Source organism: Lampetra planeri, chromosome 21 (genome assembly GCF_965212315.1).
Source record: "Lampetra planeri chromosome 21, kcLamPlan1.2.h2, whole genome shotgun sequence".
In the NCBI taxonomy this organism is placed as follows: domain Eukaryota; kingdom Metazoa; phylum Chordata; class Hyperoartia; order Petromyzontiformes; family Petromyzontidae; genus Lampetra; species Lampetra planeri.
The window spans coordinates 5464802-5482617 of NC_136127.1; the positions used below are offsets into that span (position 1 = coordinate 5464802).

Consider the following 17816-nt stretch of genomic DNA (forward strand, 5'->3'; position numbering starts at 1 on the left):
TAAAGAAAACATTAATTTATTATTAAAACATTTGTATTCATTGGAGGCAATTGTCAATTTCTGATTTTAAAAAATAGGGCACCACAACTTATACCACCATCAACTCCACATAAATAGCACCACAAATATGGAATTTACCTGAATTATTTACAAAGAACCTATTTATGCAACACAATTACTTCAGTTCACACAAATCAAAAAAATTTGGTGATATAAAATCATCTTAGCAATCGTGTAGATATACTGGATGTGTGACGGTGCAAATCAAATACATGACAAATTTACATCCATTTTCAGTCTTGCTACATGAATCTGGGCTGTGAACTATGCAAGGCAGCACCATACTTGATAGCCTTGATTGGCACACTTGCAGATTGATGGTAAAAATATTGAGACACGTGCCCATGAATAACCCTTTTTACAGGGAGATTTTGAAATATCACAGGATTGCAAAGAGTTATGACGGCAACAAAGTGATGTGGTCTACATAACTACTATTAACATTGCTCTGCATTATATTCGGTTATCAAACAAACCAGGTTGAAAATGCAGTCATTTAAACAAGTTAGGTGGCAAATTGGGTTCCCCGTATTTTACTTTTTTTTTACTGGCTTTGATCATTTTTGTGAAATTTTATGCAATTCTAGTTTTAATACCAATCGACTATCTCTTGTAGAACTAACACATATACCGCAAACATGTTATTTAGTCATGGTGACAACCGACAACATTAACTCTGCATATAGAGCATTGCAGTGAAAGATGTTTGGCCTTTGAGTGTAAGCATAGGGGTCATATTACTCCAACAGCCAGGTGGCCCCAGGACACAGTACCATTAATGCAATGCAGTATCAACAGCAGATAGAGTGCTCGATATTTCATGCTCCAGCTATAGGGAAGGAACTGCCTGCCAGATTGACCTCATCGTTTGAATTAACCCACACCACTACAGCCATTGCAAAGCGTTAGGCGTGGTGACAACCCAACCCAGGAGAGAGGCTAAAGAGGCTTAAAAGTAGAATGCAGTGCCCAGGGTAAAACAATGAACACCTTGCCTATTGGTATGTTTTAGCTCTCACCTTCACAATTATCCATGTATAATGCATTATGTTCTTATTCTTCCTAAAACCACACATTTTATGATGAGGAGCCAATGTTATTTGCCTGTCATTTGATAGGGTATCTGAATACACGACACATATGGGTATGTTTTTGTGTGCTTAGGAAAGGTAAATCTCATGTGCAGCTTTTGATAAGCTTTTTTGCAAAGCTGCCATGAATCCTTTGGTAAAACCCCATCCATTTAAACAATTTTCTCCACGTGGCATTCAATATGACCGTCTTCATTCGGCCTTGCTGTTTTTAGTCTCGGCTACCAGTCAAGGGATTGGAGGACAACTTTGTAAAAGTAGGTCAAGATGTGGCACGTGGTACAAACACCAAGGGATGGTAGGAGTAGAAGTGCACCATCCAGGGAGCTCATCTGCGCAGGACAGGCAGGCCATAGAGGATGGGAGCTGCCCCGATGAGGAACTTGAGGCGTGGCGCCTGGCGTGCATGGACCATGTGCTCGCTGATGGAAGCTCCAGGTGGTGCACTCAGCCACGTGCGCAGCAGTGCCTCCATGTAGCGGTCAATATCGCGGTCCGTGACATCCCACAGGTTCCCCAGAATGCAAGGACTGCACACAGACGAAGGGGTATGAGGTGGCATGCAAGGTATGTTTTTAAAACTGTTTACATTAACAGCATGGCTGCTTAAGCAGGTGATTGGTTATCACTCGTGCTAATGGTAACCTTCAACAAGTCATGGAAATTCCAGATTCCTATCGTGGAGGTGAGCCTCTCCATAATACAACTTGACTTCCCACGAACTGGCACTTAATATATCGACCTCTGATAAATAACACTATTTTATGTTGCTCCATAAAATGCAAGTGTGCACAGTGGCACAGTCATTAGTGCACTGAGCTACAATCTTGGCCATCTGGGCTTGATTCCCAGTTGTGAACATCAGTGGAAATTAGTGTGTGAACCTGTACTAGGCCTGCCATAGTTAAAGTCAGCCCTATATTGGCACCGAGTACAGTGTCAGCATCAGCACTGGGGACACAAATTTGTCTGGGCAAGTTGCTGGCCACTGCCACCGCCATCACGTGCTTGTTGCCCTTATTAGATGCGTATTATTATGAACACCTGCTCCAATAGTCTGTAAGGCTACAGGGAAGAGTATATTTTCCATGTCACGTGCCCTCACCAGCCAGCCATGATGTAGTTGAGGGCAATGCCCGAGGCCTCTAGGGTGCCCCGCATCGCCAGAGCTCCGCTGCTGCAACCGAAGAGTAGTGACACAGCACGGCAGTCGAGCCGCGGAATCGCGTGTGGCTTGAAGATCTGGGCTCCCGCCCCATGTCCTGCGTAACTGCACACGTGGAACGAGATGCACATTTGTAATGTGGTATTGTGATGTGGCCTGTCAATCTTACAGCTACACTCTGCTGTACTTCTGAACTTCGCACAAGGAAGGTGTGTTCCCAAAAAACATTCAATTGAAGTCAAATGGAAAGAAAAAAAACCTTCAACTTCATACTCATTACAAAGGCCTTATGCTCACTACCATAAATTCACTTCAACTAAATATTGCACTTACCATGCAATGCTGTTTCTAAAGAATCACCTCTTGACTGAATTTTACTAAAGTTTCAGGGCAAAGTTTCAATTTCAAATATAATCCAGCCCTACCTCATACTGAATGACCCCGACATGTTTGAGCATTTAAGCACTGCATTGTGGGCATATTTTGGGGGGAAATGATTTGGTTTGATCATAATCCGAGAAACAAAACAGTCTCGCAAAGTATCCTGCTGCTGAATGCACAAACACATGTACATTACACTGTCACGCATTTCATTACAAAGTGTCAGTGTATTGTGTGCAGTGTAGCATTGCAAGTTATTATACAAGGCTTTGGATACTTCTTACATGTACAGGTCCTTCTTGGTAAGAACTTCCTGGAACTTCTCTGCTGTTGGAACCTTTCCTATCACACCCTCCCAGTCCTTTTCACTGCAGACCCATGAAATCCAAGTTTCGAGGGAGACAACGGGACAAGCAACAAATCATCATCAATATCATGACTGGTTACAGACAATGGCAACACACAAGTTAAAAAGTTATAAAAGCCTAATACAATACAGAAAGCATACGTGTAATTTCTCATCACATTAAACACTATAATGAAAAAGTAAAGAAAGATTTTATTTTAAAAGTGACAGCTTAAAAATATGCACTAAACTAAACTCAAATTAACAACGAACCTTTCAAACCAGTCCCGGAAAGTGCTCTCTGTGCTGGACAAATTGGCTTGTGGATTGAGCAAGTAGAATGTGTTCCGCACGTCCACTTTGGCATTAAAAACATTACTCTTCACGTACTGGGATAAAGACACAAAAACAAAATATATGTTAACACATTGGAGTTTGTAAGCTGCTATATTGATTACGTTTATTAATGTACAAATAGTGATATCAGCGCTCGGGGGGGAGGGGGGGCATGTGACACCTTGGTGGTGAGCGCGGAAGCGAGGAGGAAGGCCAAAGAGGGCATGCGTGTGACGCTGCTCGCACGCAGTAGGGGAATGTTCTCCCAAGGCAGCTTCTGCAGGTTCTGTGGACATATGTGCGTGCGTACATATAAGCTTATGCACCACAAACACACAACACTCAGACATTTATGCATGCGTAAAACACACAAATATATTAAATTGTGCACCATAATGCACATGTTCTGTGCTCATTATTGCAGCTGTTATTAGAAAGCATAGTAGTTTTTCCTGCACTGAAATTGAAAAAACCTTCGCAATTTTTTTTAAATAAATACCATTTTGTTTTTTTCTGTATTCTATTTTTGTTAATATTGGACAGACAATTATTTTCCTAACTGTATCCAAATATCACTGCAAGAGACAAGCTGAGACACTGACTGTGCTACCTGGATCTCAAGATGACCCACCCACACCGAACACAGGGTGGGGGGTAAGGTTACTGGAGAACGTGAAGCACACCAATTATGCGTGGTTTCGTATGTACACCAACTCACACCAGTCAGGATCATTGGAGGCTGGTAGTACTGTACTACAGGATAGCAAGTGGTAATTTGATACATGCAATAACATTTTAATTGTTAATTTAACAAGATCTGGCTATTAGTGTCATGGGGTTAAAGCCGCATTATTGAATTTACAAAGGTTGCTGTGACACCACGGGGAGGAAACAAATTTAGTTGTTTCCTCAACCTCAAATGGGCACTGGAGTGCTCATCTCTGTTAAAGGTGCCCAAGATAGTGATGGACATTTTATATTCATTTGGTAAGTGCCAGTCACTCCAAAAGACAATAATGCTTAACATCGCTCATTTTGTCTGCCTCGAATTAATAAAGGTTGAAAGTTGTCCATGAATGTGAAATAAGCACTATTGTCACCTAGGTTATCTAGAATCCACAGGAATATACAACTTAAGGTTTTCTACCTTTCGGGAAATTATAAATCGGTCACCTATGTTATTGTGGAGGTGATTACTTGTGCTTTGTTAAGCGTAATAATACTATTAATTTTCATGTGTTCTTGATAAATTCAGTCGGCAGTACCGAGATGAGAATGTTCAACTCACGATTGGAAGGTTACAAATTCAAACCTGAGTTGGGGGTCAACTCGGATAAATATTTATGCGGACAAGAGTGGCTATATTCAGTGAGACCGGACTCCAACATGGGAATGTGACATTTCCAACACTGGCTGATAGCCAACTTTGGGGAGCATTGCATATTTTGCGCTCGAAGTACTATTATTTTCAAAAAAATAAAAGCACTACAGTCTACCTGCATCTCTCAAGCCCATATCCATTAGATGACCCAGAAACGTAGATGACAAACTACTGATGTTGAGATTCAACACCGATTAAAATGGTCTGCGATGTCCTGTATAAGGCAGTCAACTACGAGCAGCAGTTTAATCCCTGTCCGCTGCATCAGTGACAAAACCAGCATGAGTGCGATGCGCAAGGCTGAGTTTCAGTGGCCACACAGCCACCTTGTCCAGGATGAGGACGGTGGAGCCTGGATGCTGGGTGGTGCTAGTAGTGGCGGCGGCAGCAGCAATGCGGGTACTGCGGATGCGGGCAACAGCCTCCTGCAGCCTCGGCAGGAAGTCCTCATGGGGACACAGAGCATCGGCAAGTGAACGCAGCTTCTTCTTGCTCAAGCTGTCAGCCCCGGACAAGACCACCTGCACTCACGTGCGCAGTCACACGACCAAGCAATGCAGAAAAGTCATGTCACGATTTGTGCGTTGGCATTAAAAGGTCACTTTTTTTACTATTAATTGTTGGACAATGAGATGTCATTAACTATTTGTATTTTTAAATGCTTTGGAAATGCTACTTTAACATCAATATTATTGAATGCACTTATTTTGCTGGGCACCAAGATGTTGGAAATTTCAGGGTGCTATAAAAGAGATAAAACCAATCAAGTGTCCATTTCAGAAAATGCATGTACTTAAGAAAATATCTCTACTCGGACAAAAATTTACGAAGGATATATTTGAAAAAAAAAAGTTTTTTTTTGTAAACCATAACCTCTTTAAGAAAGTATCTGCAGTATCAACTGCTTGAAGAATACAAATCAAATATCTACAAAGTATTGTTGTCATTAAAGTTGAAGGTATTGCTGCCACAGAAAAAGCCAAATACCAAAATGGCATCAGGTAAGTGGGGCTTAACACGACCTTGGAAACACATTTCATAAATACTATGGGAACCTCATTTGCAAGTAAAAATATAATTGGTTTTTTACCCTTCTATCTGGCAACAAAACGGACACCTTTTTACAAGGAGTCATGTTAGCATAGACCGCAATACCTGCAGTCATAATACAAACAAAAGAACATAACTCTGATAATGTGCACTGTCCTTGAAGTTGATTGGTCCACACCCGAGACAGCTGGACCAATCAACTTCAAGGACAGTGCACATTATCAGAGTTATGTTCTTTTGTTTGTATTATGACTGCAGGTATTGCGGTCTATGCAAACATGACTCCTTGTAAAAAGGTGTCAGTTTTGTTGCCAGATAGAAGGGTAAAAAAACAATTATCACATTTCATCAATGACTCGTCTCAAATCGACCAACCTGCAGAAGCTCATAGCTGACGGGTGGGGGGCTTTTGTCTGACAGAAGCTGCTTCAGAGCTTCCGCCTCCTCGTGCAGCACCTCCGCCAGCTGGGAACTGCGCATCACTGGTGGCAGCAGCAGCCCTTTCCAGCAGCCGAGCACCTGCTCCTCCAGTGCCGTCAACAGCCGCTGTGCGCGCACACACAGCAATCCTCACTCATGGTGTCTACCAGATTTATTTTAAAGTTAAATTGTAAGATCTTAGGGTACCAACCCTGTTCGCATACTCTTCTGCTTCTAGACACCTTATGTTTGCCCTTTTTAACCTTGTTTTATAACTCGGGTCAGTTTGTTGTATTCAACCCGTACATTTTGTTTTCCTTTTATATCCAACTAGTTCATGAAGCCTGTTTTCACCAGGCAAAGTTTTCAATAAAGATAACTTATATTTATTGACGACTTGATTCAACTTATATTTCAAGAGGTACCCCATCGGAAACCGCTCACTGTAAATATTCCGTTCTTATTGTTCTTAGAAAGAACAATAATGAATGAACGTATCGTGAGTTCAACTGAGTCGCAGACGCACTTCTTGGAGGCAACACATTTATTAAACCAACACACGGGGCACTACCCCTTAACACATTAAGAACCTATGGTGCTGGACCACCAGGCTATCTACACTAATTACACGGAATTAGCTACGAAGGACCGGACCCTGGCGTGGGTCCGGGTCCACGTGTTTTTATCCTGTGCCGCGGCTGGCTCCGCCTTTAGCCACGACCACCTTCTGGAATCCTCTAGCAGGTTCCCGGCCCTGATACGTGACCACCCCGAGCCCCCACCTGGGGGCCTTGTGTCGACTTTACCGGTCACGTGTCCTTCGGGGTCAACCAGTGCCATGGCCCTGAGTAACCCTATTCCCATGGCCAACACTCTCACACCCTATCCTGTAGGGGTCGGCCCTGCACGCAGAGCGTGGTGCCATCCAGCACTGCCAGTCAGTGCTCAGAGCCCCTCTGGAGCTGGTACTGCACCCATATACACGTGGTGCCCGCGATGTCAATACATCGCACGCCGTGCCTCTCCCGGGCCGGCATTACACAGTGACATCCGCGATGTCACTACAAACGTAATACTCTATGAGGGGAAACTCCTATCTTTTACCATTTTCGAATGATTAAGATTTAAACATCGTAAAATTCGTATTTTTTTCACTCATAACCGCTTTAATCCGAAATCTCAAAACAATAAAAGATAAAACAATGGTTCTCGCTTGAATTGTATTAGCCGTTTAGCGCTCTATTAAACTATACAAAATGGAAAGAATATATTTTGAATGGTTTTTGAATGACACAAACATGTTCATGTGGCACTTAAAATTGAGATTTGGGGGTCTTAAAATGAAAAAAACCCCCTCAGATTTTCATATTTATCCTGTTGTTTATGTCCTAAAAGCTACCTATGGACAAAATTTCAGCTTTCTACCTTGTTGGGAAGTTTTTGAGACACAGATTAAGGTCTATATTATTGTTCAGCTGCTCTTGTCATACCAATTTATAAACGGTTCCATGTCTTTTTGCACAATCGTTATAACAAATCTCTCCTCTTTCATCTGCCCATTGCTCAACCCCAAGAAGTCCAATCCGATCTTAGTTTCACTTTGAAATCTCCCATCACTAACAAATGGTATTTTCTTGAGACTTTTTGTATGGCTCGCTGCATAGCACTGCAAAACTTATATCTCTTCATTGGAAGTTGCTGCCGATGGTACTATCGTACTATCGTTTTTGCACCATATTTGCTCCTGATCCTTGTCTTCAGCATACATGGAGATTTTTGGTTAAAGGCTACGAAGGCCTGACTTGCTTTGGGCTGCAACACTAATGCGACTATCTCGGTGCCTATATTCTTGGGTCTTTCAGTAAAATCGCGTAGATAGGATCGAAACGTCTTGGTTTTTTGTTACTTTTTGTTATTTTCCTTGAACCTATCTACGTGACTTTACAGAAAGACCCAAGAATATAAATTCCTGCAGTCACGAAAACTTTAAGTCAATATTTATCTCGGTGCGTACCAACTTCTCTGCCTGAGGCTAGTACCCTATGATCATCATAAAACACTCCCTTGGCTTCCCATCTAGTTTCACAGAAACCAATAATTTCCAAAATGATATCTTCTCAAGTACGTGCATCATTCCATGTTTATAATGCCATCTTATCCTTCGAACTCGCTAGATTCTCATTTGGTTTCACTAGTCTTTTTATTCCCTTCAACACAATCCCCTATACATGTGTAGTGCCGTAGATGGGCCACACTTACCGGCAGTGGTGGACAGGGCCCATCTGCAGGTACCTCAGACCCCCAGGGGAGGGGCCACTGTGTCAGCCCAAGAGGGGGGGGGGGGCTGCTGGGGGCTCTAGGATCCTAGGCAGCTAAGCCCCTCGGTGCCGGGCCTTAGAATCCCAGACAACCCAGACAGGTAAGCCCCTTGGCGCTACCAACGGGGGGCTGTGGGGTATCTGGAATCCCACACAACCCCACCCCTCGATGGGCAAGAGAGATAAAAGGGCCGTTCCCTAGCCGATCGGGGCCAGTCGCAGCTCAAGACCCAAGACCAGCCAGCTTAGGACCCTGGACCCCCTCGTTCTGCTTGTCCTTGTAAGGGCTGGGACGCTGTGCGGGCCAGTGGTGGGACTCTGGGACTCCCGGCTCTACGTCCTTGTAAGGGCGAGTTCCGAGGAAGCCAGAGTCTAGACCCGCACCTTGGCTGGGTCGGGTCAGGTAGCCTCCCCTAGGGTAATTGTAGCCGGAGGACCCCAGAGCGTAGCCAGAGTCAGGCACGCTAGGAGGAGGCTGTGTCCCTAGGCTGTAACAGAGTATCAGGACTGTTGGAGTGTTGTATCGTAATAAAGAAGTTACCTCCACAAGTGTCTCTGGAACCCATTACACATGCGATTTAATTTTACACCAGGTAAGTACCACTTCATTGCCCCCATTTCCCTCGATAGGACAAACCTGCATGCGTTCATCCAGCTCATTGCGGTGCTGCCACCACAGCTTTTTCTCCGTCATGTTGCTCACCACTGTCTGCTGCTTCAGAATAGAGTCAAACTCTGCCAGCACCCAGTCCAGCCCTACCTGAAAAGGAGACAGATTGAAGCACCGTAGCAGAAGTATGCCAAGTATGGGAGGGTGATGTATTGAGGGAAACGTTGTGATGTGAACACCAACATTAAAATTAACCAAAAAATAATTAGGCTTACTGAAGCACCACGAGTGTTGATAAACGAAGGATTGGGGCCAATGAGGGAGCAAGAACGAGCAACTGATTGACTAGTAGGTGAGGGTTGATGTGGAGGTGGTTCATGTGCCACGACCACAAACTGCTCTCCCTATCAACATTAGCACTTTTAAGCTTCTTTCGTCAATTTTCATTTCAGGGACAAGATTCCCATCTTGATAAAATGGCCAAACCAAATTCCCATAATTTGCCTCAATATTGGTAATGAAGACAGACATTGGCACATATTTCCAATGTGATCTCTGATTAAAGTGAGCCTTTATGAGGATGATTAATATGAACTCTCCTATTTACAGAACCACTTCACCCCTTACTTGGTCTTTTCCAGGGTGCAAGCGCACGGTGATGGGTCTGGCCCCACGCTCCAGCCGAGTGAGCAGCACCAACTCCCCAACATCACGAATCTTGCGTAGGTCCCAGGGGAAAAGGTTGACGATTGAAAGCGTGCAGACTGCCACTCCTGCACAGAACGAGCATCCACAGTGAGCATTAAGTAGGGCAGACCAGAGCCTACTCGATATTCAATACAGGAAATATCAATTGAGGGTGCTACGCTGCCCAGCTGCCTGTCTGTGCTGGTTGTCGACCAGATACAGTTAATCAGCACTGGCACTTGTAAGATATTTTCAATGTCCGCCCTCTAATGCTGTATGAGATGCATATTTCATGAGCTAAGCAGTGATGTAAGTTAATGTCAAAATAAAAAAATCCTACTTATAATGGAATCTTTCAAATGTATTACTTGAATATTAGATTTCAGAAGCTTTTAACAGCCATTACGCCTAATAAGCGAAATGCTCCCGAGTCAAAATAAAGTAATCCCAGACTCAATACGCATTGTGTCGATGTACTTTGAAGTATCTACATTTTGTAATTACTCAGATTTTTTTTTATATATATATTGAATTATAAATCATGGCAGCAAAACAAACACTTGTGTAAACTATGCGCATTTGAGTGGGACATTAAACACTGTGTACTGCCCACGGGACATTATATCAACAATTTCTACACCTCAGCCTGCTTATTTTTTATTCTATTGAAGTAGAAATTTAGACGATCAATAACGTTGGCATGAAGTTGGTATTTTAGGCACTTTCTGTGCAATTAACAGCACAATTATTTCGATATTTTTGCTGGGAAAGACAATGGCGGAGCCAGGATTTTCGGTAGAGGGGGGTAACCCCTCCAGCAATTAAAAATGATAGGAATTGTTACTAAGGACTTGTTTTTTATTCGACGCGTGTGCGGCGATGGCGCAGCCATCGATCGAGGGTCGAATTCGAACCATGTGTGATCGGCATCGCGCTCGCTGAAGGTGAATGCCTTCAGGGAAGTCGTGTACTGTATACGCAACTGCGCACAATTCTGTGAGTCACTTATAACTGCATTGCCGTTACTTATTGCCAATTATGGACACAGACTATTGTCCTATCACCTCAGAGTCCCTGGCACGTAATAATATGCTACACAGTGGCAGTGGGGGGGTCGCAAAATGCCAATTTATTACGAACTAGCGGGAAGTACCCGGCGTTGCCCGGGAGAAAAAGATATTTAAAAACTTCTCAACTTAAAAACATAACATATACAAATGAAAATAAAACTTTGATCATTACCTCATTAATTAAAATAAAACCCAACGCGCGGTGGAAAAAAAACTTACGCTCGCGCTAAGGAATCGAAGATTGTAGATTTCTTTAGAATCGACCTATTCCCGTTTAATCGATGCCACAAACGCTCATCTAAAAATATAGATTCTCACCAGTCCTGTATGCGGGTGGACGCCACATACTTCATGGTCATTCCCCCCCCACCCCCCCCAACATACAAGGTTCTTTTTATACGTTTTACATTGTGTACAGTATGGGAGCTAGCCACATGGCAAATTAAAAGTTTGTAACCTATTTCCCCCCCCCAGCCGCGCATTTGTGCGGGATACACGGACTACGCGGAGGGTTGGGGGGGGGGGGATGCGTGACGTCAGCAGGCATACTGCGTAACGCAACCGCATGTGGGTGACATGACAGATGTGACGTCACCGCTCACTTACCGTGCAAAATTTATGCATTATTGCGCCCCCCCCCCCCCCCACAAAAAATTACAAAGTCTATTTTTTATAATTTTTGCATTGTGTAGTCTGGAAACTACCCACATGGCTAATTTAAAGCTTGTTGCATGTCGGGAAGTACGCTAAACATTTTGAACAGACACATTCACAAATTTCCCTTTTATATATATAGACTAGCCTTACTACCCGGCTTCGCCCGGGACTTGGATTCACCACGCCCGGACGCGATGTTGACACACCACACAGTTACTCGTTTGAGGCTGAGTTGACCTAGGGGAGGCCCAGGACTGGTTCAAATAATCGTCACCGGTGCTGGCCGTGAGCGGGAATGGAATTGGGGGGGGGGGGGGAGGGGGCACGTGCCACCCCGCCCTCCCCACTGGCTCTGCAAGTGGGAATAGACAGTTTTACTTGATAGCGCAGGCACTTTCAATGGCTAAAAAATATATAATTTCAGTTAAATGTAACTAGTGAATGGGCACATTCCCGTGCTTGAGCAGTACAGAACTGCGTCTCTAGCATGGACAGATGCATCGTTACCATCAGGAATAAGGTCAAACGCTTCTGCAAACTCCTGCGCCCGCTGGTGCATCCCTGCCGCAAACTGCGGTTGGAAGTTGAAGAGGGGCAAGATCTGCTGCAGGTGGCCATCCCTGGAGCCCGGGGTGCACTGCACTGCCTCTCCTTCACCCTTTCTGCAGTCAAATCACACACACACACACCACCAGTTAATTCAGAGCAAGCTGGACTTTTCGATTTAAAGCTTTCGTGACTGCAGGGATTCATCTTCTTGGTTCTTTCGGTAAAGTCACGTAGAAAAGAAATAATAAAAATAAAACATAATAAAATAATTCTCACGACGTTTCGGCCACAACGCAAGCAGCCGTCCTCAGGTGAAGAACAGGTCTGTTCTTCACCTGAGGACGTCGTGAGAATTATTTTATTATGTTTTATTTTTTATTACTTGTTGTTCTTTCCTTTGCAGCGTGGCATGGGTCAATACACAAGCAGTGGAGTCTGTAATCAAAGCCACGAGGCAGTGAGGGAGGTAATGCAATGTGCGACTGGTATGGTCACAACCTGGTATACAACAGGAGCGGAGGGAATGTTTTCTTGGTATGACCGAGTAGCTATTTATTGTGTTTCTATCAAGAAGTGTTGCAGATTATTTAAATCAAAATTGCTCTATATCTATGCAAAACGTGTTTTAACTTTACATAACAAAAAATGTTATTGTTTCTTCTTAACCCAATGGTGACAATGTACTGTCATTAATGCATTATTTTGACAAGACTTTCGTATTAGAGCAGTGGATAGAGGAGTTATTACAAGCGGATTTTTTCATTCTCGGTGTCCAAAATGCTTTTATTAAAAATAAGGGGAAGCATTTTTACCCTATTTTGGAACCTCTTTTGCACCATACATAACCAACCATGCTAATCTGAGGTGCTCTTAAAGCAATAGTTATTTTAAAACACAGCATGTGCATGGACAAAATATTGAATTGGTCATAATCTGCTATGAAGTGTAATATTATTAGAAGGTAAGGCAGAATCGTATGTAGAACAGATATTATAAATGTCCTAATAATATGAATGTTTGTGCATAATTGGAAGATTGCACATTCAAATAAAAGACTGGTGTCAGCTGCAGACATTAACAGTGGGCCTCAATACTTTAAATTTACAATTGGTCTCTCGGGCCTTTAGGAGTGCACAGTATGTTATTAGTTACCTGTTGAATAGTGTGCCAATAATATTACTAAATCAAGCACATTTTTTTTTCTTCATTTAGGCAAATTTACCATGTGCCAATTGGCAAGTTATGTCCCTTTGTCAAATGAGACAGAATATAAAGTTGACGGAACCTATTTCTTCTTATACATCTTTAATATTTCAAGAGTTTTGTTGATGCCATGTCAATAAATAACACTAATGTACATGACATGTTAACTGTTCAACTACGTTATATTTGATCCAATCGTATCATTAAACGATATGACTGTATTATTAGTTATTTTAAAATAAATACAATTCATGATGGTCATGAAGCTAATAATAGGGTTTTTCCCTTTTTCTGGCGACAAAACTGAAACCTTTTGCAATGAATCATGTTAACATTAACCACAATACTTGCAGTCAGAATGCAAAAAAAACCTGAATTTTTATGCATTGTCCTTGAAACTGATTGGTCCACACCAGATGACGCCTTTTGGCGACATCTGGTCGAATACCGTATGAGACTAGGCTCTAAGGAAAGCTGTCTCTGGTGTGGACCAATCAGTTTCAAGGACAATGCATAAATTATCAGTGTTGATTTTTGTTTGCATTCTGACTGCAAGTAGAGGTTAATGTAAACATGATTCCTTGAATAAGGTTTCAGTTTTGTCGCCAGAAAAAAAGGGGAAAAACCCTATTATTATATTTTGGTACTGGCAAAGGAGGCCTCATGATGGTGATGAAGCTATTATTACATTTAAATTCGAAGAAATTGTGGTTAAGGAAGCTGAAGCACATGCCAGACATGAGCCAGCTACCTGATCTTGCGAGTGACATTGGCGATCATTTGGTGGCGCAGGGTGACAGAAAGGCCCTCATTGTGCAGCCATGCGGTATCGAGGCCAGCGCCCTTCTCGCTGTGCCCGTCTCCCAGCTGGAGGCCATCGCCGGCGTGGAGAGCCAGTAGCTGGGCGAGCACACGGTAGGACGCGCCCGACGGGTTGTGTGATATGCACTCGAGCGCGGCCAGCAGCACGTCCTGTGCCGCCTCCAGGGACAGGCTGCCATCTGCATGTGCCCGTCACACACATACGTGCCCGTCAGATACACACACGCGCCCGTCACACACGTGCATCCAAGGTATTCGGAAATTTAACTTTCATTCAATTGCGTACTTGACACGCTTTAAATAAACTGTAGTCACAGAAACAGTAAAATGTGATAAATGTAACAAACATTTTACGTGTATATTATTGCCGAGAATTTGGCAAAAGGTTGCTTAACAATGTTGTCTCATACCGGCAGCAAAGGAAATAGGCGAATTTGAAAATTATCCACTGCTGATCAGTCACCAAGTTTTAGGCTTGCAACAATTAAAGTGTCATAATTCAGGGTCATGGTTTTATAAAAACTAAGTATTTGGCTATTGTGGTGAATGTGAAGTCCATAATGGCAACAGTGTCTCCATGAACCTTCAATGTTTCCATCATCTAATCGTTTACAAAATATTAATAAGAAATAGTAAATTACATTCCTGCTTTGATGGATAGTAAGAATGATTCTTGATCAATGAATCGCAACATGCTAACTGTACACTGATATGTGACTGGACATCACATGTTTATTTTCAGGATTCTGCTTCGAAAATTTGGCCAAGTCCTCATCAAGTCGGAGGACACAAACGTTCCAATAGAAAACTCAAACATACGAAAGAAATAACAATAAAATAAGCACAGGGAGGTTAAAAATCTGCGTTATATTCTGATTTAATTAGGAACCTCATGGATGTCTCATGCACATATTTATTCTCACCCCAACCTATTCAACCAACGTTTTCTCCAAGCCTCTGAAACAAATGCATGCATCGCTGGCGCACTCTGTCACTCGAGTTCGGAGACTCACCGTTGATGTTCAGCCTCGTGACATGCAGTGGGGCCGGCGCTTGCACCAACCGCTCTGGGGCGGTGTATTCGTCTGGCTCGGTGGGGATCTGTCGCCGCACCACCTCCATCTCCCTGTCCTGTGTCTTCCGTGCTCTGGAAACCTTTGCCACCTTACATTCTGCGACTGGAAATCATCGTAAATTTGTAAGCGAGGTAGTCGCCTGAATAGCGATTTAAAAATTCAACAGAAAAAAAAATGCATTGTTCTTCCTTGTGGATATGTACTTTGGATTATGTAAGATTTTCCAATGTGCTTTTGTAAATATTTAATTATATCAGTATGGAACTCTCCAGGTTATTGGCATAGAAATATATATATATCTATTAGCATATTTCAGATGGATAACTGTCAGAAGAATGATGGTTAGCTGCCAAAGCAAAATTAGATTAGCATATTTACAAATATTGTTTTTGCTTTGGCTTGTCACTCCAAGTTTTGGGCAATCCATTGATTAATTTGAATAGAACTTACATAACTACAAGAGATAGTTTTGTATTTTTCATTGCATATTCCCTTTATAATTTCCCCTGAATTCGACGACTACTGTAATACTGGACCAGTTTCATATGAGCGTTTGATCAATGACTTGCCTTGGTCTAATTTCACACTGCTTAGACCTGATAAGAATGTTCATTAATAAATTAATTAATTTCATCGTAGTTTTGTTCCGATACTTACTTTTAGATTTGACCTTGCGCATAACTCTTTTGTCATCAAGTGGTGAATCCTCATCCAGTGCCCTAATGACTTCTATGCTTTGATCCAGGTCCAACCAAACTTCGTCCGTGTCCCCTTGGCGCAATTCTTCCCGCTCTACATCGTGGCCCCTTCCGATGGTGGCCCTGCCTGCCTGCTTGGTCTTGTGGAGCACCTTCCTTTCAGCGTCATCCATAGGCTTATCTTGTTGGACAGCCGATGCCATCCGCCTTGAGCCTTTTGCCTTTGCCGTTGTCTCCACAGATTTCAGCTGTTTTTTGGGCTGGCTCTGTGTCGTCTGTCCTCTGCCAACCTTTTCCAGCTTCACCAACGTTGCACTGACGCCATGCGCAGAAGAGGCTGCTTTTGTCGGTTGGGCTCTCGCTGTTGGTTTTTCATCCTTTGCTGGTTTGACTTTGCAAGGTGGGACTTTAGTTGAAACTTTGGGCTTTGGCACAATCATGCTGAAAGGCTCCTTTACTTTAGCACTGCTGCTTCCTCTATCAGATGCAGCCACCTGCTGGTGTCTGGGCAGCTCAGAGTCTTCGTCACTGTCGCTAAACGTCACAATCCTCAAACGTGTCTGTACCTTCTTTTGAGCCTTAACGCAGGGGGGAACAGGAGAATTCGACGAATTCGAATCCTCTAATATAAAGAAGCCCTGGCTGGGTTTTATTGCCGATCTGGATGCTGTGCTGCGTGCCGGAGTCTTGAAGCCAAAATTAGGCGTCTGAGGAAACTCCCGTTTCTTTTTCTGCGCTGATGGGGGTGGCTTCACAATGCCAGTGGAAGCCACGGTAGTAGAGGTAGAAGTTTCCGTGTTATTGACCGATGGTAAATCGGGTTCCTCTTCACAGGGTGTGATCATGGTGTTCAGAGCCCAAGAGCTTTGAAAGAGCTCTGCCACACTACAGTCCTGCTTGAGGGAGAGCTGCAACAGCATCATGATGGCCTTGACAATCATCAAGTTGGCCTTGATGTCGTGGGCATCCGCCAGCCCCAGGTCAGTCGACTGGAACACCTGCAGGCCCTTCTGCACGTTATCGGCCACACCGACAAACGAGCCGACCTTCAGAGCCCTCAACGCCAATTCCAGTCGCGCCGTTGCTTCCACGGCGTGTGTCATCTGGAAAGCAGCGTTTTTCAGTAGCAGTGGCCAACCACCTGGTCTCCTCGCAAGGATCTCGTGCAGCATGGCAGCACCGCGCTGCTTGAGGGCAGCAGCCTGCTGGAGTGCAGCGAGCAGGAAGCGCCGGCTCACGGTGTCGTTCTGAAGTGCATCCTCCATGCGGCTCTGTGTCAGGAACCACTCGGCAGTGATGAGCGACAGCACCACGTCACGGCAGTTGGTACAGGCGCACTGAGCCTTGTGGACCTGTGGCAGGCGGCTCTTCTGCTTGGCCAGCCCGGGAGAGCTGCTTATCCCATCTGCCCCGGTGATGCTTTGCTCACGCCCATGCACCAGCGACAGAGGAATAGACTTGAGAAAACTTTGGTTTTCAGACTCCTTCTCCTGTTCTTCCTCTGCGACTGGGCTGCGTTTGCTTGCAGACTTGGCTGTGCCACGGAGCTTCTTCAACTTGAAATCAGCACCTGCTTTCTTGGTAGCCTCAAACTCTTAAGAGCAGAAAAACAGACATTCTGTATTGTAATTTTTAAATACACCTGGAAAAAATAATCACACCATAATCCATTGTCACCATAATCACACATTATAGAATATTTTTACAATGTGTGTTATTAAAGATTGCAATTTTCATCTACAGCCAGTTTCACTGAACATTCAATGGTTTACACCCTGTGGAACCATTTTAACTTCCTGCTTATAATGCATACGATTGATCTTGTAATATGTGAAAGTTTTAGGAGTGCTCCGTTTTAAAAAGTTACATTATCAAGCTGTCCGGGTTCTCCACTCT

The 17816-nt window shown here is 43.6% G+C and overlaps 1 protein-coding gene across 1 annotated transcript in view; it reads right to left on the minus strand.

The window, feature by feature from the left end:
* The window catches only part of ESPL1 (extra spindle pole bodies like 1, separase), a 38898-nt gene continuing 21082 nt past the window's right edge, over positions 1-17816 (minus strand). Inside the window, exons 17-29 of the mRNA XM_078603808.1 lie at positions 15880-17514; positions 15160-15324; positions 14076-14325; positions 12080-12234; positions 9786-9931; positions 9186-9308; positions 6186-6356; positions 5087-5281; positions 3561-3665; positions 3317-3432; positions 2982-3065; positions 2257-2421; positions 1-1681 (exon numbers count right to left, since the gene is read on the minus strand). Coding sequence (XP_078459934.1) covers positions 1480-1681; positions 2257-2421; positions 2982-3065; positions 3317-3432; positions 3561-3665; positions 5087-5281; positions 6186-6356; positions 9186-9308; positions 9786-9931; positions 12080-12234; positions 14076-14325; positions 15160-15324; positions 15880-17514 — 3512 coding nt within the window. The 3' untranslated portion in view covers positions 1-1479. The remainder of the gene's footprint in view (positions 1682-2256; positions 2422-2981; positions 3066-3316; positions 3433-3560; positions 3666-5086; positions 5282-6185; positions 6357-9185; positions 9309-9785; positions 9932-12079; positions 12235-14075; positions 14326-15159; positions 15325-15879; positions 17515-17816) is intronic.